Below are 26689 nucleotides of genomic sequence, written 5' to 3' on the forward strand. Positions count from 1 at the left end.
CTATTTATAATTAACAGATACTTTATAGGCCATAGTTTCCATTTGCCTTTTTCATTAAAAATTTTTTTCAAACAAAATGTGAGCTTCTCTATTAAAAACTAAGGGCTCATGAGATTTTTGCATTTCTTCATCATTGATCATTTTGACCAGTAAGCATGAGCACAGACTGGATTTCCACACACCTAAAATTTTATTATATGAATATTTGGATTTGGCGTTTGGCATAAGAGGAGTCAGTTCTACAGAAGAGGTTGAAATTTTTACTGCAGGTAAAAACAACAATAACAACCAAAAAAAGTCATAAATGTTGCTAATGAAAGTATCCAGAAAAAAGAAAAAAAGTAAAAGAATGAAGGTAGTTTACTGAAGAACCCGAAGTCAAGACACAGCATTGTGGAAAATGACATTCTTGACTAACCATTACAAAGAAAATCTTAGTCATGTCAAAACAATGGGTTCTCAATAGCAGCTTTTCCCATTTCAGAAAAGAATTTCATCCTTTCAGTGTCCATTACGCATTTTATAAACTACAATAAATTAAGCAACACAGGAATATTTTGCAATTAAAGCTTAAATTTGAACTACAAGGAATTCTGAATATAAATGCTGCCCGGAGCAGCTCCATTGAGGAGCCTGGGATGCTTTGGTGCACCATCATTTTCCAGAAGGCAAGAACAGCAATGTGAGTACAGGAGTGCCACGCAGTAGAGTGGCTTCCTGTTGTGCTGCCCTCAGCCTGACAGCTGTGACTGCAGCTGCCACCAGCTACTGAGTGAAAAAAGGCAGCTCCTTTCAGCTCCAGCCATCACTACATCTCTTGCCAATTCAAACTGGCTTCAGTGGCAGAAGCTGCTGCCATTTCTCCCTAATTTCAGAAGCAGTGACTCTGTGTCTTTCCACTTCTGTTCTCAGCCAGAGAGACCAAACTGTCACTGACAAGCCCTGAGAGATATGGCTGGCTGATGGCTGGCTGCACAAGGGTGAAAGGAACCCAACACACATCCTAGCTTGGTCATTCCAGATAACTTAACCGACAAAATAAAATTAAATAGTTAAAAGATCAGAGATCTTTACCTATATGTCGCCTTGTCATTTCCACTGTAGCATTTCTGTTTACATTGGAAAGCAGACCTAGACAAAACCGCTCTGAATTTGATGGATCTGTAAAGCCATCTACAGTCAGGGAAGGCTGAGACGCATGGAAGGTTTCTCCCACTCTTTGATTCAATTCATAATATGCTATTGAACACCAAAACGCAGGCTCCGAGTAAGTAACTGGTTGCAAGTCTAAAAAAAAATTTTAAAAACCAAGCTTAACACAGATTTTTAGGCTGCAAGTAGATCGATCTACCCTGCTATTTTGTCTCTCCCAGAAATGACAGCAGTAGGCTCCTCACACTACTCAAACTATATTTTGCTTGCTGTCCTTTTTACCTACTTCAGTAAATAGAATGGAATTCAATCTTCCACACAAGGGAAGGAGGAGGGGAAGAAGGGGTGATCTAATCTGACCACAGCTCATTTAGTTCAGTACTTGCATTTTGCTCGGCACAATGATTAAGCTAATGGTGCTCTGAGCGCCAGACGTTGAGACATTCCTGTTGCCTTTTTCTGTAGCTTGCAAACATTTTGGCAGCATTAAAGGAAAGATTAAACTATCAAACACCGAACAACAAAAAGGAAAAAAATAATATGAAAATCATGTTCTCTTGTATTACACTGTCTCTTTAGATAAAGGTAGTTCTAAGCAACTTTATTGTCCCCTACTAGAGTATCTTCCCTGTGTACCTTCAGGTTTTTTCTTCACTGCTTCCCCTTTTTACCTACCCTAATTACTTACTCAGCGTCCTGCATTTTCCTGTCACCATTCCTTAAACAAACCCATGGCAATCTGATCTTCCTGAGGCACTTACACAGACACACAGCAATGGCACTGGATCAAAGCAGGTGGGCTACTAATGTGGGAGCAACAACTGTGCTGTGGTTACAGGTGAAACAGTACATGAGAAGAGCAGCAGAACACACACACAAGGGAGACAGCAAGTCTGGGCAGCATTATGGACAAGCAAACATCCTTTTAAACTATTCATTTTATAAATGCTATTCCTGCACACATAGAGATAGCACTCTTTCTCTTTGCTACAAGCTCAACAGGTACAGAAATAGAGTACTTGTTAATAAGTGATTAACCCAGCCCCATTATATTTAACATCAGGAAGCCAACCCAACAGTCACCTCTTAATATAGCTCTTAATTTCTTACAGCACATTTTCACTTTTAAAGTAATTACATACATAATGAAGAGTCACTACACATGGAGAAATGATTGTAAGTATTTTCAGCTTACCCAGGCTGTGATTAACTGGAGAGAGAGTACTAGGAGACAGCTCTGCTGGAGATCCTGTTGAAGTAAGACAGACAGGTTTCAGAACAAATAATTTTTGTTATTTCAGATTAGTAGGCATAACCATTATCTAAATCAGGTTTACAGCGAAGTTTTTCAGAGTAAGAAACCTCAGTTTTCTGGAATATCACACAATTACTCTGAATTTGGATTTCATTCAATTTTCCACACTTCTGGGTACCCACCCCTCCTTGCAAAGACTCAATTAACTTAGCATTGTATTTGGCAGAACTCTGCCACTTTGTGCACACTTTCAATGTTATTTATGCACTTCTCCAGTGAGAAGGTAGTGACTTCCCAAATTCAGTAAAACAGCAGATAAGAAAGAGTGGATGAGACAAGAAGGACATTGCCTCTCTCATTGTTCTCAAAGGAAAAGGTTTATCTTGGAAAAGACCTTCCAGTATCTGAAGGGAGTCTTCAAGAAAGTTGGAAAGGGACTGTTTAGAAGAGTAGGTAGTGACAGGACAAGAAGGAAAGGCTTCAAACTGAAAGAGGAGAGATTTAGATTATTAGATATTGGGGAAAAAAAAAAAATCTTTATGCTGAGGATGATGAGGCCCTGGCACAGGTTTCCCAGAGAAGCTGTGGCTGCCCCATACCTGGAAGTGTCCAAGGCCAGGCTGGACAGGGCTGGGAGCAACATGGGGTAGTGGAAGGTGTCCCTGGTGGAAAGAGACGGTCTCTAAGGTCCCTTTTATCCCAAACCATTCTATAATTTATGATTCTATGATCGCCAGAAAAGAGCAAGCTAGATTTCCTCATTTAAGGAAATAATTCTTTCCCAGAAGGACGAATTTAAACACTCAGAAAAACATGAATTCTCCAACACAATTTGCACACAAGGTGGCAAAATACAGGAAGGCTTTCACAGAAACATTTCTACAGTGGCTGCTGATGTCAGGCTGTTTTAATTAAGGTATTTATTGTCACATAGTGGGAAAATATTGCAGTTCTTACAGAAACTGGTGCAGCTGATTTCAACTTACTGAAAATGGTTGCTAACATTAGCTAACCAAGCACACTCAAGCCAACACACAGCAGGAGGTTCTTACCCAGCACATTAACAGTGCTTTGTCCAAGTCTAAGGTCAGTCACATTATCTAGAAACCCTTACATACAAAGGCACAAATGCTGCTACTTTTGCCACAGAGCCTTCCACACAAGAATTAATTTAAAACATGGCCAAAGTGGTAAGTCTGTCAGAGTTAGAGACAGGTTCTCAGAAAAAGATTGTCTGTAACTTGTTTAGGTCAACAGACACTGTGCTCCAACAAACCTGTCTACCAGGGAATGGTAGAAACCAATTAACTATTAAAAACTATTTTAAGGGTTTCTGGTGAAGTCTTAATTAGACTTGTGCACTTCTGTTACAGAACAAATGTAATATACTTAATAAGTCTCAGAATGTTTAAAAGCATTTCCCTGGCAAAAAAATTGTTTTGTTCATTAAAGACTTAAAGTGGTATTTTAGCAATAAACCACCAGGCTTTACAGAGGAAAACTGCAACCATTTTTTGGACTGAATTCATGCTCCTATGTAGAAGGAACATAGCTAGTAATACAAAGCCTTGAAAGCAATGAAAAATAAATGTTACCTGTATCCATGCTTTGGTTCAGCTGCTGGTCACTTGTTTCTCCATCTTCACTAATATATCCTGGAGGAGGTGTTTCTATAAAAAAAAGAAAAACCCACCAATTTGTAAAATGACTAGGGAAACTTCTGCAAGATTTAAGTCTCATGCATTTTGTTACAACATCTTCATGAGCTCTGTTACACCTACCTGAACATTGAATCTGAACATCATTTTGCTGTCCCTTTTTCCTTCAAGTAGGACTTCAAATACATTACCTGCCTTATTGGTACGTACAATGTCCCTTCTCATGTATATCAGTCAATTGCACAAATATGTTACATAAATACAAGAACCCTTGTTTGTTCCATTTAAGACAAGATGCTGTCACTACAATGAGTAACAATTTTGCAACTGTGATCAACAGCTTTCATATTTAGCAGAATTACAAATGAAAAAAACCATCCGGTGATTTCCACAGAAAAATAATGTGAGCTGTCTTCATGTAGGATAACCATCAGATCAGATACCCTCCCACACCTTACTGAAATTGTTAGATTTAAAGGCTGCTTTTCAGTTCAGTCACCAAATATGAACTTCTTCAATACACAACAATTGATTTGACTCATTTACAACTATATTAACATGCAACACTGCACAAGTTCTATTATTATTACCAGTAATACTTCTAAGCTCTGTTAAAACTGACATCTGTTCTTTTAAATAGCATTCTTTAAAGACAGAATTTCAAAGACCAAAGTAAATTCTGTACCAACTTTGAAGCATTCTGATACCAGAAACTGTGTCTAATTCCTCAGAAATATCTTCAAAACCCAGGAGAGTACGCATTTTCCTCTTCTCCATTCAAAATGTTCTTTGCAGTTCAGATAATGAGTTAAGCAACTGCCTTTCAGGAAATAATTTTCTTTGAACTGGGCAAATGTCTTTTCCTATGTATAATAGGCAAAACCTGTGTTTCTTTAGTGAAAGTGTTTGAAGCTAACTATCTCTACAATCACCTTAGAATTGTCTCTGAAATTTCCAGCAGTTAAACATCTTTAACTCTATTACTACCAAACAGCAGAAATTTAAAGATAAGTCTTTTTGCTTAAGAAATAAAATTATAACAAGCATCATGTCTGAGATGCACTGCAATATTGTGAGATCAGAAGGAAACCAGTGAGAGGAAACTAGATTAAGTCAGTTGATTAAATTAAAATGAACTGAGAGAATTTTATCTTTGATTCATTCTGTGTGCTAAAAATAGATGTGACAGAATTAAAGTGAGAATTTAAAAGGACGATTAAGGGAAATATTCACTAGTAAGAAATATGATAACAAAAAAATTATACCCATTTTGAAGATTTTTACAGCACTCATTGTGATAATGGGGACTCCACCCTTCTCCAAATAATCAGCTTTAGTTAAGGCTACAGCTGTGGCAAAAAGGTGAATATACATTTCCAATCCAACCCGTGACTCCCATTTCCAGTTACTAATCTAAGCTCTTTGGCACAAATTATTTTCCATGTCTAGTGTCTGCCTGAACAGAGAAGATTTACTCCACATAGTACTATTAACAGTTTAGGGTGAGAGGCTGAGCACCACACAGCTGGAAATAAACACTCAGGTGGGCACTAGAAATTTGTACTAGAGCTTGGGAAGTGCAGACAATGCAGCTCAGCCCATCCAGAACCTGAACTGGAACACGCAGCTCCCAGAGGCCACCCTGCATCTTCATGGCCACCAAGCTCTCTTGCAGATCAAGTACTGAGACAGGACTGGGGTACACAGCCTGACCTTCTGCTGAAGAAAACAGCTCTCTGAAGAGCCTGTCAAGGCACACAAGGCTTATCAGAACCCAATCAAGCAGTCCAGATTAAGTCAGCCAGGTCAAATAATAAGATGAGCACAAGAGGAGGGTGTCAGTGACAAAGAGAAGGAGGTGTGGTTATCTGCATAAACATTTAAAGATCATGTGAATTCCTACAATCACCTTGAGCAAACTTCCTGCAAATAACTACTTTAACTCATTTCCATAGCACTGGATTTGCAGATGGTGACTTTCCATTAAGCTGCTTGCAAATGTTATCAAAAGCCCTCAAAGTTTGAGTGAAAAAAGTATACATGAGTTAAGAAAGTAACACCAGCTTCTAGCACCTTAAATTGCCCTGTAAAGGTGGCAGCAGATGTGGCCAAAAATTAAACAGAAAGGCCAAATTAATTGATTGTTTAATGCTATTTCAATTCTTGGATATGTTTAAAGACAACACAAGCAGTATTCCGCTTAAGACCATTACATACAATTTGTACACTGAACATTGAGTTTTGTTTGGGGCAGTCATCTCATTCTTTCAGACACTCCAGATGTGAATTCTCAGCTTATTTGTAACATAAATGCATTAAACATTTATGAGCAAACTTCAGCTTTACTTGGTTTTACACTCTGGGCGACTTCCTGAAGAGATAGGAAACAGGAAGCTGGGGCAGGAAACAAAGGTCACTGATTTTATGCTTCAGTGAGGGTAACAGGGTTTTGGGTGCAGCAGATTAGCATTGTTGTTTGTTTTGGGGTGGAAAAAGGCGAAAAGAGGGGGAGGAGAAATTCTTTAACACTTAAATGTTGTTAGGTTGTTCTTTCGTACTAAAAAGGCAAAACAGTATGCACACAACAGTAACAAAAAGCTAAAGCAGACCACTATTATGTGAATACAGATCAAGACACTTCTTAAGTCACTGCTTTGCAACGTAGAAGTTTTTACCTAGGATGAGATTGAGCATCAGTTTATTACTCAATCTTCAATGCACAGCATTTGGCAATCCCTGTATGTTTGTGAAAGAGGCTTAAAGCATAAGGTGAAGACCTACTTTGCACTTATTAGTACTCTGAATATAAAATAAGCTACTGAAACCAAGTAAGCTATTGTGAAATGACAGCAATATGGTTTCATGCAGGATCATGTTCTGCAAACAACAGTGTTTAGGAATTTCCACTGGAATTAATACACAAAATCAACTAAATCTAATTTAGTGGTGCATATTTCAATTAATTTGATCACTTACAAGGATGAAATGACCATCTTTGTTCCAGTGGCACAATGTCAGAACACACTGCCCACAGTGGGAGTCAAGAAAATACCTGGTATGTAATTGCTCTGTGGTTCAATCCCAGCTGGAAAGTTAGTGTTCTCAGGAATGGAATGGGTATAGTCATCCAGAGGTGGCAGCTCCGTTAGGATCTCAGTGTGGCGCGGCACGAGCACGGGAGGCAAGACTGGAAAGGCAAAATTCACAAATCATTGGTAATCAAAATACATTATTTTGTGAGCTAAAAGGAAAAAAAAAAATCTAAAACATCTAAGAGTTTCTTCAGGTATTTTGAAATATTCTGAAACTCAGCACTGCTAATACTACATTTGCACAGCTAGTTACTGGAAGAGATGGGATTCCTGAGGTGCCTTAAATAAGACTATTCCACACACATTAGCAAAGGTAAATCAACTTTGTCTTATTCAGTATGAACTGCACCTGGCCAGCTGGAAACTGCAAGCAGTCCTGGAAGTGTTTACAAACACATTTGTAAAGATTTTTTGGTAACTTTACTATTAAAAATTTCCAAGGGATATGATCTCAAAAAGAATCTTGTACTTCTATCAGGAGAAGGCACCACCTTTCTCTTATTTTTCATTTAAAACCTTATGCTGAACAAACAGACGCTGCCACACAAAGTCAGAAGCAGTCCTCCTACCTGGTGTCTCCACTCTCTGGTAGTGGTAAGGGTTTACACATACTTCATCCTTTTTAAGATTAAAAGCATATTCACAGTTTTCAATTGCCTTAAGTTCATGGTGGCTGTGAAGGTCTGGCCAGCGCCAGAGGCGGCAGTAAATGACGTGGGGCAGTCCCTTGCGGTGAGACACCTGCAGACGGCCATCCAGAGATCTGCAGGGAAAGATGGTGAGAAGCATTTACAGACTGCCTCCAACTCTCCAGCAACAGAGGACACACACGGGTGGCTCATTCTCAGAATTCAGTGCATTGACTCTGCTAGTGACATTTATACTCTACTTAAAAGGCTTCAAACGCAATGAAAATGATCGTATCGAGCAATGTCAACTTATTTTTGAGCTGCTCAAATTATTGCCAGTGAATTTAGAGTTCATTAAAAGCCACTTACATCCAACCAAGTATTTAGAATGATTGCTTCATATATCTTTAAATGCAGAAGACAGTTGTTAAAAATAAAATCATACACTTAATGGTCCCTTCCACTGCTAAAGGCATCTCAAGGCTTTGCTGTGGCATGGATGCTTTATGGTTTTAAGCATAAGAACTCCCACAGGACTGCAAATAAGCCTATAAGCAGTCAGCTGCCCAAGTGATCCACATGGCAGTATAACTGCAATGCAAAAAACATGAATGCACATCTTGTAAGGGCTGTACAGTTTATCTTCTTCACTTCATCTGCCTTGCTACCAGCTGAAAATGTTTTGCTAGTTTTAAGACAGACTGCATATGCTTACACAAATGCAGATGTTTATGATTGTTATGGGATGGGAGACAAACCTCAATACACAAATCAAGTAATGTGACATGAAAAAATAAAGACCCTGTTTAGAATTTGCCCACCATTAAGTACTGAAGAATTTAAAAACAACTCTTTAGTAGCTCGTATCTGAGCCAATTAGCAAGATTTAACTGAAAGCTTGTGGCATACAAAGCAGTTTAAACACTCTGTAAGATTAGGTCTGAAGAATTAAGTTTTCCAATTTTGTTAATATAAATACCACATTAGAGCTTGCATTTAACAAGTCTTCCCATTATTTCAATAGCACTGGCATGAAAAAGGAGTAATTGTAGAATTAAGAGTTTCATTGGTCAAAACATCAGCTGTGAACACACTGATTTCTACACTGGCAAGGAAATACTTCAAAATGCTGTACCATGAGAGGTCTAGGAATCATTTTAGTCTATTTTATGGCTAAAGCATCCCATTACAGACCCTCCAAAGCCAATCCCTCCCACAAGATTTTTATGATGCGAGAGGGCAGAATATTCACCTGGTTTGTTCAGAGAAGCTGTAAAGGCCTGTTGTATCCCACTGATCTATCGTGTTTGGTGTACTCAGTCCCCAAATTTCAGAGCAAGTGCTGTGCATAAATTGAAAACAAAAACAAAAAATTGATATGAATATGGAACATGGTTATTCAAAACACCATGATGTCAAACATGGAAAAATGTACAGAATACTTCCTTTCACATAGAAGATAGAGCACTGTTAGACTGGCATTTAAACTGACATCTCATGCTATATTTTCTATATGAAGGAGGCTATCAAAATGGAACAAGTGATTCAAGGTAAATGATAAATGTTTTTAAAGGTGAACAAGTTCTCAGGTTTTAAGTAATTGACACAGTTGCAATGTTTCTTAAAACAGGCAAAACTTCCTCAGCCTAGTTCTTTACAAAATTCAATTTTAAAAGGTAGTTTCTGGGTTGGGGTTTTTTTTTTGTTTTTGTTTGATTCTAAACATAAACTGCCCTAAGACTTCAAACAAAGGCCATGGGTATCCAAAACTGAACATCACAATCTAAAGTTCAAATACCACCTCTTCAACAATAATCTCATTTTCCATGCACACTAATTTGCTGCTATTCTGAAAAAACAGAAATTCAGACTCTGAAGAAAAACACATTATAGCTGATACTTAACTGTTTTCCATACTCTCCTTGATTAAACTGCTAAATATTCTTTCATACAGTATACAAAACAGAATGTTTAACAGTTTTACAGTGTAGTACCTTAGGATTCAACTGTCACATAACAGCTTTAATTGCATAATCAAGCAGGAGAAAAGGAAAGACAACTAAGCCTTCACAAACTGGTTCAAGGAACAGACCACAATAGGAGAGATAAAGGAACATTCATAGACACAAACTAAAGCACAGGCAGATTTAAACAAAGCAAGAAAGCAGCACAGGATTCTAAACAGGCAGCAAACTTTCAGAAGCATAAATGAAGCTCAGTTCCGTAACATACTTGCTCAGTGACCACTGAAAACACACAGTTTATTTTATGTAAGTAAAATACAGCTAGACCTTGCACCTCAGAAATGAAGAGAATTTAATTCACAAGCAACTTGAATCTCTGCTTCCTAATTATGCAGCCTGTAATCTGGCTGGCTGCTACATTACCTTTAAAATTAACAGCCTCTGAAAAGTTGCAACAGGAAGAATCCAAGGTCACCAAACTTCTGATTTTAAATGTGCCGTGACTGAAATTTAAATTACCAAGTTTAGCCAATGCAGTCCAGTTTGGATTGAGTGCTTAAGAAAAGTGAGGTGTTGGTGTTTTTATTTCTTCTCATTACACATGGAAAATTAATTAATGTTACAAAACAAAAGACAGCACACCACTGGACTTGAAGCCACTTTCAGGACTGACAACTACCTCAATTCCACAGTTACTTTTAATAAAACCTAAGTGTTGGCAGCTGCTGAAGAGGTCTTGCTTCCTCCTTGCCTCTACCACACACCTCATTTCTAATGCCATCCCAGTGAGGCTGAAATGTGCATGCCAGCAAGAAGCAACTCGAGTTAATAAATTGGCTATCTAACCAGAACAAACATGCCTGAAAATACATGTTTTGAGTTATTTTCAGTGAAATCACTTCTATTCGCTGTAGTTACATGAGCACTACAAAGAAGGAGAATGTAACTGTGGGTGGCAACAGTCTTTTATCACAAAAAAAAGATATATTAAATAAAAGAAAGCCTATTGGTATATTACTGATTATAGGTACAAGTAAAATATTGTACTAGATGACTTTGCCTAGTAGAGAGCAGCAGAGAGCCAGAGATGAAGGCCCATTCTCTGGCACAGATCCAGCTCTTCAGAAAAGCCAACCATCCTGAACCAGTTGCATCCACGTTGGACTCGGGCAGCATCACAGCTCTCCAGAGCAGGTGGGCAAAGAGGGATCCTGCCCATGGCTGCATCAGCAGGGGCTGCAGCCTCTTTTCCATCCTCCTAAGATGCAATCAGAACTGTGGGCCACCAGAAGTTTGGCAAGGATTGAAGTAGTTGCCCTGAAGACACGCAGGTAGCCTGTGGGAGCCAGGCAGCAATTCTGCACTGTACTGTGTCCTTAAATATGCACCACTACTGCTGCTGAAACAGATCATCCTGTACATGCAATTAGGAGAACAATCAGCAGACACAAAGCCTGCTGCATATTAATTGACACAGTGAGCTCTGACAGCTCATTACCTTTGAGCAATGGATCCTTCATACAAAGGAGTGCTCAAAAATTGATGCTGTCACACAGATTACACATTCCCAAAATTGTGGGGTGCATAACTGGTGTAAGCATGACATGCCACGGATTTGGTTCACAAGGCTTTTAATACAGCCCATGCAAAAGCAAAATTTCATGGCCCATGACAGAACAAGATGAACAGAATTTTATACTGCTAACCTCTTGTCTCTATAAATATTCAAATCTGACAGCATATTCCACAACCTAAAGAAAGACAAACAGTACCCTGAAGCGGACTGTGTGACAGAACCATAGCTTGGAATGAAGCTCAAAACACCACAGAGAGAGGACAAGCCAGGAGGCACAGAAAAGTGATCAGCCAGAGCAGCAAAACTGCTCCAAAGTCATCGGTTTACACAGCATGCTGCCTTCTGGGATGCATATCTGCTTAGAGCTGGGATTAGTATTAGTGTTTTACTGTTTTATCTACACCAGGACTACACTTAAACTCCAATAATGCACAACCAAACACAGGAGAAAGAGTCTGCAGGAAATCATTCCATATAAGTCAGCTCAACAAAGCTTTTACTGTTTGCTGGAAGAAATGTCTAAAGAAATGAAGAGGTTTCTCTATTTCCTGCTGACATAAAAGATCCATTGGCTACAAAGTGCAAGATCGTCCCCTCACACATCACCCAGGCAATAAATCAAGGCTCTTAAAATTCACACACACGCACATCAGATCAAAACTAAATTCCTCACAACCCTAAAACCGTACTTCACACGCAGTACTTCCATGAAAGGCCACAGTATGTTCATTCATACACAAGCCATCACCTGACAGAGGGCAGGCATGTCTACTCATCCCTGAAAGGAGGTGCTGGAAAGGTGACTGAATTCTGAAAGATGTTTCAACCACCACTAAAACCATCTGAAACTAAGACAGGAGCTGCAGATTTTTAGTAGTGCAGAATTACTGCAGGAATCACTTGCTTCTCAATCTACCTATCTGAAGCATTCAAAACCCTGTGTGACACAAAGAGTCCTTCCCGTGTCTTAGGTTTCAGGAGACTCAAGTACTAACATCTGCACTCATAAGTCAAGCCTTGTCTGGAAATACTCCCGGGCCCTGGAACACAATCATGTATGCTAGAAAGCAGCTAGGACATTCCCCAGCACCAGGCTGTGCCAATTACTGTTCTCCCACACAATTCCCAGGTTTGAGAGTCGCACACCATCGGGACTCACTCACACTGGACAATTCAGATGCAGCTCCCCTGCTCTGCTAGCTAAGGGTTGAAGAGCATGGACAAGGCAGTCCTAAGCCAGTGGGACAAAGCCTGGGAGTGTTCCCAGGCACGTTTAATTTATTAGGAGGGAGGCAGCCAAGACGCATCACCGTTTCACCTTCAGGAAGCACTCAAGCTGAAGTCTGGAAGCACACTTCAGGCTTTGTATTTTACCAAACAAGGGAGTTTGGTTTTGAACTTGCTGTACACTGTACCATCGGTAAGCTATCATTGTTTTCAAAATATAATTAGGCTCCTGTGTCGTATCTTTTCTGTGCAAACAGTGTTTAAATATACTTCAAAACACAAAGCCAAAGACAATGTACTCCCTCTCTCCTGGACACTCCAAAGAGTATTTTCACTGCTGTTCTCAAACAATTTGTTGACAGAAACAAGACAACATTTAGTCAACAAAACAAAAGCTGGTTTTTTTATCTTTTCAACACTTCTCAACAGTAGCTCCCAATAGCAAATCACATGTTCTTTGGCCTTTAGCACTCCATGCTTGAATAGCATATTGCTACTTTTGCAGATCCCACAAGTAAGTGAATTTATTCTACGGGACTTCAGGGATATAAAGCACGAATTTGGCTCAGTTTCCCAGGTGATGCTGAGGTCTAATGAGAGAAAACTATTTCCTAGAGAAAAGAGAAATGCGGAAAAAATATTTGCAAGGAATAAGAACTGCTCTTTGAGACCCAGGCATTTTTAGGGAAAGTCCAAATCTAGCAGGTAGGTGGTTAAACTGCTGCACACTAAACGTGGGACAACTGGAGTTTGGGACTCTTTAGGACTGACCAGAGAACTGATGTGGTAAAAAAAAAGAATCAGACAAGTTTTATACACAGTGGAATCAAAGCTGCTTCAATCAGAACTCTTCCCTGAAGGGAAAGGGTTGTAAGAGCTGGTGTTTCAACCTCACTTTTTATCTGCTTACAAGGAGCATTCATCTCACATGATACTGTGCAATTCTGGCAAGAAGAATTTTTAATGTAGCTATCAGCATGCAACAGCACACAGTATGCCTTCATTCTTCCATTTCATCATTTCCTTTAACAGGAAAATCTCAGTTCCAAAAAACCTGTACTCTGGGCAAGAAGTTACCTACACAGCAATGAGCTGTAGCAAGGCTTCACAATTCTCAGACAAAATGCCAAAACTGACTGCCTTTATTCAGTAAGACAGAAAACACTGACATACGTAAGAAAAATGCGGACACAGAAAAATTCCAACTATTGAGGATAATCTGGAAGTACTTGTATTGCCTTATCTACATGTCACAGATGATACTTTGTGGAGTAACAGTTAAAGGTAAGTCTGCTACAAAAACTGGACTATCAAGTCCTGGTGTAAATACAGATAAATTTTTGATTTGCCCATGACAAATGAACACTGACAAACAATTTCTGCTACACTCATGAGTAAGCAATAAAATTGCTATAATGTAGTGTGTGTCTGCCAGAGGAATAATGTCCCTATCAATGTCCATAACAACAAAAAAAAACCCTTACATGAATGAAATAATTTAAAGAAATGCACTGTACTGATCTCCACGAGTCCAAAAATACACATGGACCTTTTATCAACTGGAACACACTGCCCAAAACCAAGTTCTTGTATTTGATATGATTAGGTGGTAAAGAACACAGCAGAAGAAAAGGACAAAGCAACCTGTGACAGCACAACCTCATCTCAATGAATATAGAAAGACATTTGCATCTTGGCTTGCAGCAGCAGTAATTCTACACTAGAAACATCAGCAGTTGGAGATGTATATACACAGATCAATCCACAATCCCTGCACTCATGTGGAGATGCCAACTATTAAAGCCTATTGGTACTCAACATAGGCTGCTTAATTAGGATCAGTTTCTCAACACAGTTAAAAGCCAGAGGTACTGATTTGCAGATCTAAGGAAATACATGCAAGTATTGTCCAGATATTCATGGCTTTAGCATGAACAAGATGGTGTCTACACATAGCACTGCACACACTCCAAGGCATCCCTGCACTTTCCCAAGAGCATTTGCAAAGTAGGAGATAAAAACAGGGATAAAGGTGACAGATCTTGTCAACAATACCCATTTTTACAGACATGTTGTTTATTTGAGGCTGTAGGTGAAAAACCTGAAACCAGCAGAGTTTTAATCAGTATCCTGTGTGCAGCAAAACTATCACACACTGCCTGGGTTGATCTAGATATACTACAGGTTGTTGCTACTATGAATTTATTACCAATTTTAACTGAGAAACAGAATGAAAAAATAACTACCCTACCATTATTTACAATGTTGGCAATTGAGTGCTCAAGGTACTTTTCGTACTAAATGAAGTGTTTGCAACAAGTACAACATTGGATGAAATAGGCAGAACCACTTCAAAGATATTTACATATGAAGTACCAGAAAATAGAAGAAGTTAAAAATATTGTCACAATTCATATATAACTGCAGTTACGTATCTTTTCTTCAAAGTCTTGAAAGGTGGAAAAGCTCTAAAGGAGCACTGAGTTCAGTCGGCAGCCTCCACTTTACCTAAAGTGGCAGCACTACAAATATGACAAATAAAACCTGAAATGCAAAGAGCACTGTGCTAGTCAAAGCCCACATTATACAAGAAACATTACAGTCTTGGGCATTTAATTTGGTTATTTGTGAAGTATTACACCAAGCACCTATTATCCTTCCTGAATCTTTCACATCTTTCAGAATCTGCAGCCGCTAACAAGTCTGCCAAGTTCATGTTCAAGGCAATCTTCCCCATTTGCCTTTTTCCTGCATCTTATAATCATGAACCTTTCTCCCACTGCATCTAATTTGTCTGCCCCTACATCTTCTGGGGCATTTTTAGTGCTGGAGCTGTGGCTGAAATGAAAAATAATTTCAGCAATCAGTATTTCATTTACCTGTTATAAAATGGGAGATGAGAATCAAAGACACGTTTCCAACTCTAGATTTCTCCTGCAAGCTTCCCTACAGAAGTGAGCCTGATGCTGGTTTTCACTCTGTTTTTAGTCAATGACTAAACAAGAATGCAGCAATTACAATGATCAGATTTTTACTTGAATTAGAGAAGTTATTTATATAAGGACACAGGCACCTTTATACCAGCATAACATTTACTAGGCTTACAGCTTTGACTGCTATTTTGTCAAATAGGCAGGAAAGAGGCAGAAAATTTGCTTCAAGAGCTACACCAAGCTACCCAAACTGGAGTTAGACCAGTAAGAAATGGCCAGCAGACATATGGAAGCCCATTTTCCCGTAACAAGTGGGCAATGCCAATGCTTTAGCATTGCTCATGGCTGTCTCTGTAAAATCTACCTGAGAAAACAGGTTAAAGTCTGAAAACTTGAGGTCTGTAGCTTGTATACAATACCTGTACCTTTGATTTTTTTTTTTTTTAACAATTTGTTTTGTAATGTCTTAGATCCAAGACTTCAGAGCAATGTAGTGAGCTGGAAATCAAGACAGAACACCACAACACTGACTTGGCCTCCAATTTATCACAGGATTGGCTACACTAAAGCTGAACTCCTGTGAATACATTACCCATTACACATCACTGATCCTACCTTTGAGAAAAGGACCAGTGAATTGATGTAAAGAAGAACAGAATCCTTCCCCTCATACCAGCTGCTTTCTTCCTGATCCAACTGAGATTCAAGAACAGCTACGGAGATACACCAAGCCTTTGGAGCTAATTCAGAAATTCTCAAAGTCTCCAGTAACAGGAAAGACTGAATTGAAAGGCTTAGGTGTAATAGTGTTTAAAATAAGTCAACAATTTAAAAATTTCACTGGTTTACATACATACATGAGTACCATACTCAGCACAGACAGTTCCTACCTAACCCGCCTGATCACAGTTTTCAAATGAAAATACATGTAGCTACTTTTATATTTTGACTTCATAGTCCTTTCTGTATACTGACTATTAGCACTTTTCCCTATTACAGCCTAAAATGCCTACAAACCAGAGAGGAGCAATGCTAACTATATTACCTGTCTTTCCAAGTAGCACCACAGCTGGCTGTGTAGCCAACAGCCTGAACAAACACACTCTAAAATGCAGTCTGGTTGACCTAAGTGCCTCAATGAAATGCTGAAATGCATCTTCCTTGAGTTTTTTTCCTCCATCCTGGGAGTGACAGGGGAAAGGTTACTTGCACTATGCTCACTTAGGAAGGATTAAAACAACCTGCAATAAGGACATGAATGCTAAGTTCCTTTCTTGACATATCTACCATACTACTCCTTTGAATTATTTTGCATCCCTGCAGAATGGATCAATGTTTTCACTTGCATCCCCAGCATCCATATTCCAGTGACATGATGTCATCTGCTCACTTAAGTGTACAGAATCAGACACACACACACCTATCAAATGGAATGACTCAAAGCTACAGCAGTTCACTCCTGCTTGTCAATGACATCAAGTTACAGAGGTCCTGATCTCATCATCTTGCAACAGAAAACACGAAGATTCAGTAGTTCAGTATGAAATAATGATTTATCTTCCAATCACCTGCTAGAGGGATGAGCTAATAAGTTAACCAATGCCAATTAAAATCACAGGTATGAATTCTTTTTGAAAATTATCTACACCACTTTGTGGTGGCTCTCACCTTTAAGAGGAGGTGGAAAAAGATTCTTCCATGGAGATGATTCTGTGACAGACTCTGGGGGAGGAAAGCAGGCCCCTAGAAAAGTTCTGTTAAAGGGCAATACTAGCAACCAGAGGAAATTAATATTTGCATGCATTTACACATAACTGTAGGTGGATAGTTTAGGTGGTTATAGGTAGTTTGCCACCAGAATCTCCCATTCTTCAAAGGAGAAACAGATCCTGGGAAGTCTAGGAAAAGGATATTAAGTAATGTCTTACAAAGCCCTAGACTGAATCTTATTGCAGAACTGAAAGCACAGATTGGTCTGTCAGCACAAACTCAACAAAATAAGAGTAAAATTGTGGGCTGGGCAGTGAGCACCCAGAACCAGGAGTGCTTCCTCAAGTGTCTCTAACCCCTCAGATTTACTTATTTAAGCAACTGACCTTACGTAGTTACTAAAAAAAAAAAAAAAATTAATTAAAATAAAAATTTTTTCCTCTTTCCCCAGAATCCAAAAGCAGGCCTTCATGCTTCAAGCAGAATACAAATATTACTTGCTGAAAAATGTAGCACTAACTTATCTCCCTGACTCCCTGCACCCCACATGCACATTCAGGACACACTACAGCCAAGAAAGATACATTTTATGCATGTGCATATTTAGTGGAATATAAATCAGGAACCATTACACAACCTCTCATCTTTCAGAATGCTTTTACGAATAAAGTTTACATAGAATTTTATAAAGTATATTCAAAACCATTACATCAAATACAAAATGAAGCATCTGAACCTAGGAAAATGACATAATAACCTTCCTTATAAATGGATGTATGCTAAAAAAATTAACACATCAAAATAGCCAGAAAAGCAGGAGGTACAGGATGCAATTAACCTCTCTAACACTGTGGGAAAAGAAAAAAAGTCATTGAATAACTCCATTTACTTCAGATTAAAACTTCAAGGATGTCCACAGGGGACACAAAAGTGGAACATGATGTACAAAAGATACTGTCAGAGCCCAACATTTGAGCTGCCCAGTGCCTGTTCCAGGGCCAGCAGTTAGTTTTCTCTAGTTCTGCTGAGTGCCAGGCCAACAAGTGATCTTGATGAACAGTATATGCTTCTATTACTTTTTCTTCTTCCTGGTCACATGTGCAACAGACTGCCTACATAGGCAAAAATACAGATATAAGGCTCTTCAAAGTACTTTATTATCCTCCCTTCTTCCAAATCCTGACATGCTAGCCCAGTGCTGTCAGACAGAATAAAACAGTGAACAACAACCAGTGCTACCTTTATTTTTCTCTCAATGCTAGATCCTGGAAGGATAGCACCTCAAAGTTCAAGAACAATTTTCCCAGGATGCCATGGAAACCAAGCTGAAGTAAAATATTCCTTTCTTTTCTCATTGTCCATATGGTCTGTTCAGACACAAAGAGTTTCTACTCTCTTCTCAAAGGCAGGTGGAGAGTAGAGCCTGAAAACTTCTAAATGACAAGGTCAGGCAACACAGAGGTGGTATCAGGATTGAGAAATAAAAGGCATGCAGTGCAACTCAGCCTCCTTCAAGATTCAGCAGGGAGCTGGCCACAAGTCTTATATTCAAAGACCAAAGATGTGGAGCATCCAAAAGCAGCCCATGGAAATCATGAGCTAACAGCTTTGCTGGGAAACTTGCCCTGCAGTTCCCTACTCTCAACCAAACACCACAGCTTTTAGAAGCTCTGTACCTCACAAACACTGAAACAGTCTAACTGGAGATTGGAAGAACCTAAGCATGAAAAAACTGTCCCCAGTCACAGGTTCCAGAACAGCCATGAAACCAATCACTCCTAGATGCCCTGCATCTAATGAAGATGACAGATGTACAACAGCATCCACAATGGCACCTCTAAAGACTAACCAAGGGGTGGAGGGAACCCAACAAATAAAACAATAACCACACACAACAAAACCAACAATAAAGAAAAACCTATTACCATCTGAACCCACAAGCACTGAGGACAATGGATATTTATGCTTTAAGATGCCATTCTTGAAAGGGTAACTTGAAATTCCTACATGCTTTCATTTGTCACATTACATCCAATAAAGGTTTTCTAACTGCTGTAGCTTCATATCTTTAGAAACCTAAACTACTGTATGATAATGTCAGGGAGTGGGTTGAGATGACACACAGTACATTTTCACAGGTTAATGCTGTAATGCTGAAAATCAGAAATATTAAAGGACAAAGTACCTGTATACGAAGACCTATCCATCACAATATTGGCAGATATATCCACAACAAATTGGTTTATTAACAGCAAATCATACTTTCAGCAGACATTAAAAAAATCACCTTTAGCTAAAGTTCTCTAACCACTATTAGTCACAGTAGGTGTGGTGAAAGCTTTCCCCACAAGCTAACAGGTACAGCTAATAAGCAAGGGCCAAGTCAAGTAATTTTTCTCATGTAGTCCATCATCCTCCAAGTGGGTGAGTGGCTGATGCTTCCACCTGCATGGGCTGTTTTGCAACTGATGGACAGCTGACAAAACACAAAATGTTTTGATTAACCTTCTCAAACTACTGTGTATTTGTGGTAGTAAAGGGGAGAGATTGGCCGTTCAAGATATTTGTCCACAGTCTTCAAAAAGTACGTTACACCTTGGCTAAAAGATTAGTCTTAGAACAACAGTTAAAGGATCTTTAAATACCTCATTTCAAACTGAGCCTTCCTCTGGACAGCCCCCACAAATTACACACCCATCTCAAGAAAGCCAAGAAGAAAAAGAGAGGTTATATGCTATGAAGTGATCCATGCAGGGAGGCCACCACAATGCCTGCTGCAGCCCAAGCCATGCACACCTGGCAGAAAACTGGTGAAGCCAAGAATACACTGACCTTCATCCACATCCCAGACTATCTTTATGAAAACTTGAAGAAACACCAACTATTATATAGCTAAATCATAAGTGTTTCCTATAAGGAATTTCAAATGAAGTTAAACTTTGCTCCTTAGAGAAAGCTTCCCAAAGCTGAGGCAGAGAACTGAATGGTACTTGTGACATCACTGTCTGCAAAAAAATACCATATAATGTCTGACAATGACATCAACATTGACATTGCCCACATTTCTTGATGAAAATAAAGAAAATTCACAACTAGCAAGGAAGTCATAAAAAGCCTAGAAGAGTTGCATTGTCCAGATAGAATAAAGCAGTATTTTGTTTTTTAAATGCACTTTGCACATTTGCTTAGATATTATATTACTTTATATGCTTTTGATAGGGCAAAATCAAGCAGGTAACAGCCAAGGTGCCTAAATAGAAGCCTCGACTCTACTCAGGCCCAGAAGTGAACATGGGACCCTAGAGCAGATACAATCATCAGAAAATTGGAATATGCAGGAGACATTTCTAGAATAAGAACCCAAGTTACTTCCTGACTTTGCTGACTAGAGCTTAGGCAGAAAGGATGTGTCAAGACCTTGGCCAAGGACTGAAGTCTTCGACGTCTTGCTCATGATCCACACCCACAACACACACCTGAAGACTGTGCCCACAAGTGCTCTTGCCTCATTCAATTGCTTAACAGGTAAAGCACTTTCCCAGGACATCCAACAGTTTATTTTCCTCACTCCACCTCCCAGAAGTCCATCCTGATCTACCATCACCTGCCCTCTGCTGAGGCAGCAGTTGCCCTGCTCTCTCTCTGTCCTATGGCAGCCAAAAAGATGGGAGTTATAAAGGCTCAAGTAACACTAACATTTAAGTTAACAAATTTTGCTGGAAGGAAAGCTGCTAAAATCCTTCTTGGAATGTCTGTGGTTGTTGGCCAAAGCATTGAGGGGTTCCCAGAGGATCAACAAACACATCGGCACTCAACTCCAGTAAAAATGTCTTCCCATCAGTGAACAGAATTACAGAATTTTTTTAATGACTGCCATTAATGCAGCTTGGCCTAGGTAGAGCCCTTCTGTTTTCCTCCTATATTCACCTAATTGAGACACACAGTGGCCAGAAAATTTCTGGGTACTAACTGTGTTTAGACAAGGCATCAGTCTGCAAGACAGGTACACAGGACAAACAGAACATTCAAAATTAAAACACGAAAGAACTGAAAAAAAGAATTTTTGTCATTGGTTTTGTGGAACTAATGAGCATGGACACATTTTAATCCCTTTCCCTGGTATGGTTGTTAAGTATATATTCAAGTTCCCCCACTGAAGGGAATATTTATGACATAAAGAGTAAAGAATTATCAATGAGTTTAGGTGAGCAGAGGCTGCACTGCTGCAGGATTATGCAGACACTGTGAGGTTCAGAAGCCACTCCTGAAAAATGTACTTGGAATCCATGAGATAAACATCTGAGAAGTCTATATAGAGACAAGACTTTTTCAGACAAACACCTGAGTAAAAAACCATTTCAAACACAACTTTCTTTGTCACAAAGCTGCAAGATTCCACATAGGTCTGTATAAGCCTTTCTTCATGTTCAAACCTTCAAAACTACAGCATGAGTTGAAATTGTTGCACATATCAGAGGAACGCAAAGCCTTCAACAAAACTAAGGGGAAGTAAAGACTTAGTTCTGGGAGGTAACTCATTGAATTGAACTAAACAATAACTTTTAAGTCCTGCTTTTAAGCAAAACTGAGTGTCCTTCATCTGCACCAGGCTTTTCTCTATTCAGTACAAGAGAAATAAATAAACCAAGCACCAAAAAAGGGGTGTGTTTACCTACATTTATGAGCAAAGATTCTAAGTGAAAACTTTCAGCTCCAGTTCTAAGACTTGCTTGTACATTTTGTAATGAAAAGTCACAGCTTGGAGGATCTTTTCTGCACAAATGCTGAAGTCAGATTACTGTGCAGCACTTGTTCAGGGGGATTTCCCCAACCTCATTGTTCTTCTGCCAATTTTAAAGCATATGCAGTGAGATGTGAACCTACTCCAGCTCCCGATTGTTCTCTTGTATCCTGCCAGTCAGCTTCAAACAATGCAGCATGACAGAAGCCAAAGAAAGCTGTTCATGATGAGACTACAGCACTGTGCACACTAAATTTTAGAAGCTTTCCACCAATCAGCAGTGCAACTGAGAGTAAGTGGGGGGAAAAAAAAACTCAAGTAGTAAACAAGACATGGGAAATTACTTTTATTAAATTAGCAGGTGTACATTACAAGCAGAATTAAATCAGTGGGGAGCCTATTAACCAGCTATTTGTGTTCAAAGCTGCAGCAGTACAGGAACTGCAGTATCTTGTTTAGCCTATAAATTCTTCCTAGGCTAACTGCCTGAGCTACATGTTTGAGAAGTTTTTCTTGTAAAATTGGGTGGGTTGTCATCAAACATTCACACTAGAAAAAAACAGCACTCAGTTGTTACAGTACCAAGAAAACTAAAATGGCTGAATTCTACAGAAAAAAGAATATAATGAAGAAAGAAATCTTCACCAGACTGAATATAAAGGCATGAGCTACCACAGCGAGCTAGGGAACAGTTTAGCATACACTGGGACTGGGTAAAGACTGATTCCTTTACTGGAGAAAAACTATTTATGAGATAATTTTGGGCTCAGTATTGACAATAAAGCACACTCAACATTTTTTTGAGTGACTAATACATTTTCTTAATAGCAGCATGAACAGTCAAGATGCAGGAATTAATCTTCCCAGTCAGAGCTTTCTATCAGCTTTTTTACCAGAACCTACCATGCAGGTAAGTTGCTAAAGTAAACACAAGTAGCCTCAGCATCAATATGCAATTAATATAAATATGCAATTAATTGCATTAAAAAAAAAAAAAGCAAGCTTTAACACTTATTTTTGATTCAGACTTTTCCTGCTTCTTACCATTAAGGCAATCCTAATGAAGAGCAGCATCAACTTGAAAAAAAACTTCCACAAATTCTAACCACTCAAATTTTCATCCCTAAATCTGCTTTCACATCACTGGTACTTCAACAGCAAAAAACACTAAGCTTCCTCCTAAACAACTAATATGCCTTACACCAGTGAAGCTGGCATTATTACAATCCTTGAAAAAAAAAAATTATCTCCATTTATAGACAGAAAAATGACAGCAAATTAAAAAGTTCAGTTACCTGGGAAAAGGCAGCAAAACCAAGGCCAGAATCCACATTCCCCAAGCCTTTATCCAGAGTTCCAGCTAGTACACAATGTGATCCTCAAAATTCAACATTTCTTCCTCCTGACTCGGGAGACAAGCTCCTTTGAACTACACAGCATTTTGCTACTTGCTAAGCATCTCGCACATTTGTATTTTTACACATTGACCTAGCTCCAGTGTCATGCCAATACTCCTGCCTTGGCACACCAACTCTAACAAATTATGTGGGTAAGTCACATGGCTTCCTGAATTGCACGAGCTTAAAACTGGCAGCCCTAAGTATCTTTGTTTAATACTCTAAGACTTCCTTTTTCAGGATGACATCATTTTAAGATGCTGTAACCTGAGCTATGTCTACACTAAAGCTTAACCTCAGCTACAGCAATTCAGTCCTCACCACCAGCCACAGCTGTGCCACAAATTAAGTTCACAGTTATGTTTTAGTACTTGTAATTAAATCTCACTCGTATATACTTAAACACAATTGCTATTCTTAATGTCAGGAAAAAGCTCATCCCATTCCATCCCCTTCCATGGGCAGAGACACCTCCCACTATTCCAGGTTTCTCCAAGCCATATCCAACCTGGCCTTGGATCCAGAAGCAGCCAAAACTTCTCTGGGCAACCTTTGTCAGGGCCTCACCATTCTCTCAGGGAATAATTTCTTCCCAACATCCCATCTTACCCAGTGGGTAAGCAGTGGGAAGCAATTCCCCTTTGTCCTGCCATTCCAGGCCCTTGTCCCTCTCTTATAGTCCATTTAAGGTACTTGAAGAGGCACTAAGGAATCCCTGGAGAGAGACTATTCCAGTAGAAAGTGGCAGTAGAGGGAAAAAAAAAAAAGCATAACCTTGTGCTCATATTAATCCTGTGTCCTACTCCACACATGAAATATAGCAACATGATAAATCAAATGGGAAAGAAAACTAGCAAAATTTGCTTTTAGACTATAACATGGAAATTATATTGAAAGGCTTAATAAAAGAAGGAATAAGAGTATTTAACATGATAGCATTATCAACATTGCCATATTAATTGCTAAACTCAAGTTTAGACATTAAGTTTCAGGGAGACTTGAAGTCAAACCTCATGTGTATTTTCATTTCCCATTGTATGTCCATGCAGCATCTAGAGGAGTTTTGCTGCCTGGAGTTCGAACATGTAATTTCACATAATTAGGGCAGCATCCTTTTGTTTATAACTACATCCTTTAGTCTTTTACAGAGAAGAATATTTAAGCTCCACCATAATTATAGGACTGCAGAGAAAGAGCAATTTCATTCTCCTGTTCCATCCACCTTTCCAATGAACACATCTGAAGTATTCACAGCACCAGATCTTACAAGGAGGAGCACAAGATTATGAAGTTAATCTTGGCCAATACTCAAAATCTCAACTGTTTCCTGTCATACTTCCAGAAAATATTTCTTTGGCATTCCTTTAAAGAACTTTAATTGAAATTCCAACAAGAGAAAAGCAGAGGGGTTTCTGCTTCATCCTCAGTAATACCATCATGAGAAAAGGGAGTCAGTTTATCAACAAATGCTTTACAACCATGCCCTGTAATCTCAGCAATAAAATCAGTACTTTAGTGAATTTTGAAGCATTGCCTTAAATATCTATATATAATTTTTGAAAGCTTAGGATGTTCAACTATAGTTTTCACTTATTTAAAGAAATAATTTACATCTAATTGAACATATCCAGACTGAGAAACACTACATGGTTTGAGAACATTTTTTATATGTCAAACTATGATTAAGAACAACTGTCCATCCCTACCTTGAACAGTGAATTATCCCATCTCTGCTACAAACTATTAGACAGTGCTGAGTTTTGTTTCTGGGAAAACAGGCTTTACCTCTGTCTGGATAGCAATGTTATTTTAGGATCCACTATGCCAACCCAAGTGCCTACTGCTGTCCTCTTCACTGACTTGCTCACAACTGAGCAGATACTGGGAACTCTCCTAGAACAGTTCCCAGAGAAACTCTCCCTGCTCCCCAGTTTAACTGCTGAAAGCCACATCCTATGGCTTTAGCCTGAGAAGGAACAAAGGAGCACCTGTGTACAGCTCTCCTCTGAAGTAACCTACTTTGGGGAAAGATATTAAAGCCTGAAAACAATCTATTCTAGAAGCCACATCAGCTTGACAACTCTGCTCTATTAGTGATCAAAAGCATTCCTAAAACTAGGTTACTGCATGCAGCTATGTGATCACTTTCCTGACAAATTTCCCCAAGAAATTCAAGAAAACATCTTAACTGGTAGAAGAGGGTTTGTGTTTTTTCAATAAAAACCGTACTCTTCACACCTAAATTTCCTTTTTACTCAGTTATGCAAAGAAAGAAGCATCAGAAAAGCACAATTTTAAAAGACCTGTTTGTTTTCAAGCTGCAGTTCCAAGCCAGTTTCCCCATCTCTGAAGAGGGCATTTCTTTGCCCAGTGTACTCCTGCTGTCAACTCTTGTGTAGACACTGATCAGCATCTCTAAGTTCCATGCTTGGAGGCTCAGAGTAACTAATAAAGAAATTCAGAAAACAATTTTAATATATGCCATAAGCCATGCCTAGGCTCCTTCTCACAGTGCTAACTCACTGCAGGGAATGAAGAAAGCACTGCATGGCAAGCAACCAAAGGAATAACATTAATATAATAGAGAAACACAGTTTCTTTAAAGGATTTTGATTGAGTCAAATGGCCTTGTTTTCATGTGTTTGATAAATTTTCATTGGATTCTACAATTTTAAGTACTGAGGCATTGCAAAACACATCAGAAATGCAGCAAAATTAAGATATACTGGATTTATTTCCTGGATACTCTAAGCAAGCCTAAAGGAAGTTGTGTCAATAGCATTATTCACTTCAGCATCAAGAGCAGTCATTCAGGCTCAGAAGTCACATGGATATTTACTTCAACAAAAAACCTTAACCAAACAACAACCAAATCCAAAAACACTACAGCCTTCAGATGCAATCAATGTATGCTACTGTGTCTTTTACATTTTTTAGGAAAGAATATCAGAAAGGTACTTGGAATGCAATGCTTAAATAACACCTTATTTCCCCAGAAGATTCAGGGTGTGACCAATTCCATGGAAGCAGTCAAAAAAATTACCAGCCTTCACTATTGGATGAAGTGAAAGCCATACAAGCATGGCTTTAAAATATTTGAAATACTACAACTTCATCCTAAAAAACTCAAAGAAACACCAGTGTTAATGAAGGTGATCAGTAATTCCAACCAATCAGTTCATTTGTACCTGTCTGTTTCACATTTCCAACACTCCCCCACCAACTTCCACATGCTCAAAACCATGGAACCCATTGTAGGGTTTTTATTTTGATTCTGAACGTTACAGAAATTTTGAATTCAACTCATATTGGAAGCAGAAGCCAGGTGCTCTAGAAATCTAACTACGGAATGTAA

The 26689-nt window shown here is 38.9% G+C and overlaps 1 protein-coding gene across 6 annotated transcripts in view; it reads right to left on the reverse strand.

Moving 5' to 3' along the window:
* Positions 1-26689, reverse strand: part of SMAD2 (SMAD family member 2) — a 49650-nt gene that overhangs the window by 7456 nt on the left and 15505 nt on the right. Inside the window, exons 3-9 of one of the 6 annotated variants that reach the window (XM_079330360.1) lie at positions 9039-9128; positions 7727-7920; positions 7118-7252; positions 4003-4077; positions 3007-3069; positions 2348-2401; positions 1075-1287 (exon numbers count right to left, since the gene is read on the reverse strand). In XM_079330360.1, coding sequence (XP_079186486.1) covers positions 1075-1287; positions 2348-2401; positions 3007-3069; positions 4003-4077; positions 7118-7252; positions 7727-7920; positions 9039-9128 — 824 coding nt within the window. The remainder of the gene's footprint in view (positions 1-1074; positions 1288-2347; positions 2402-3006; positions 3070-4002; positions 4078-7117; positions 7253-7726; positions 7921-9038; positions 9129-26689) is intronic. The other 5 variants (XM_079330361.1, XM_079330362.1, XM_079330364.1 and 2 more) reach the window with 5 other exon arrangements.

Source organism: Erithacus rubecula, assembly GCF_903797595.1.
Source record: "Erithacus rubecula genome assembly, chromosome: Z".
Taxonomy (NCBI): domain Eukaryota; kingdom Metazoa; phylum Chordata; class Aves; order Passeriformes; family Muscicapidae; genus Erithacus; species Erithacus rubecula.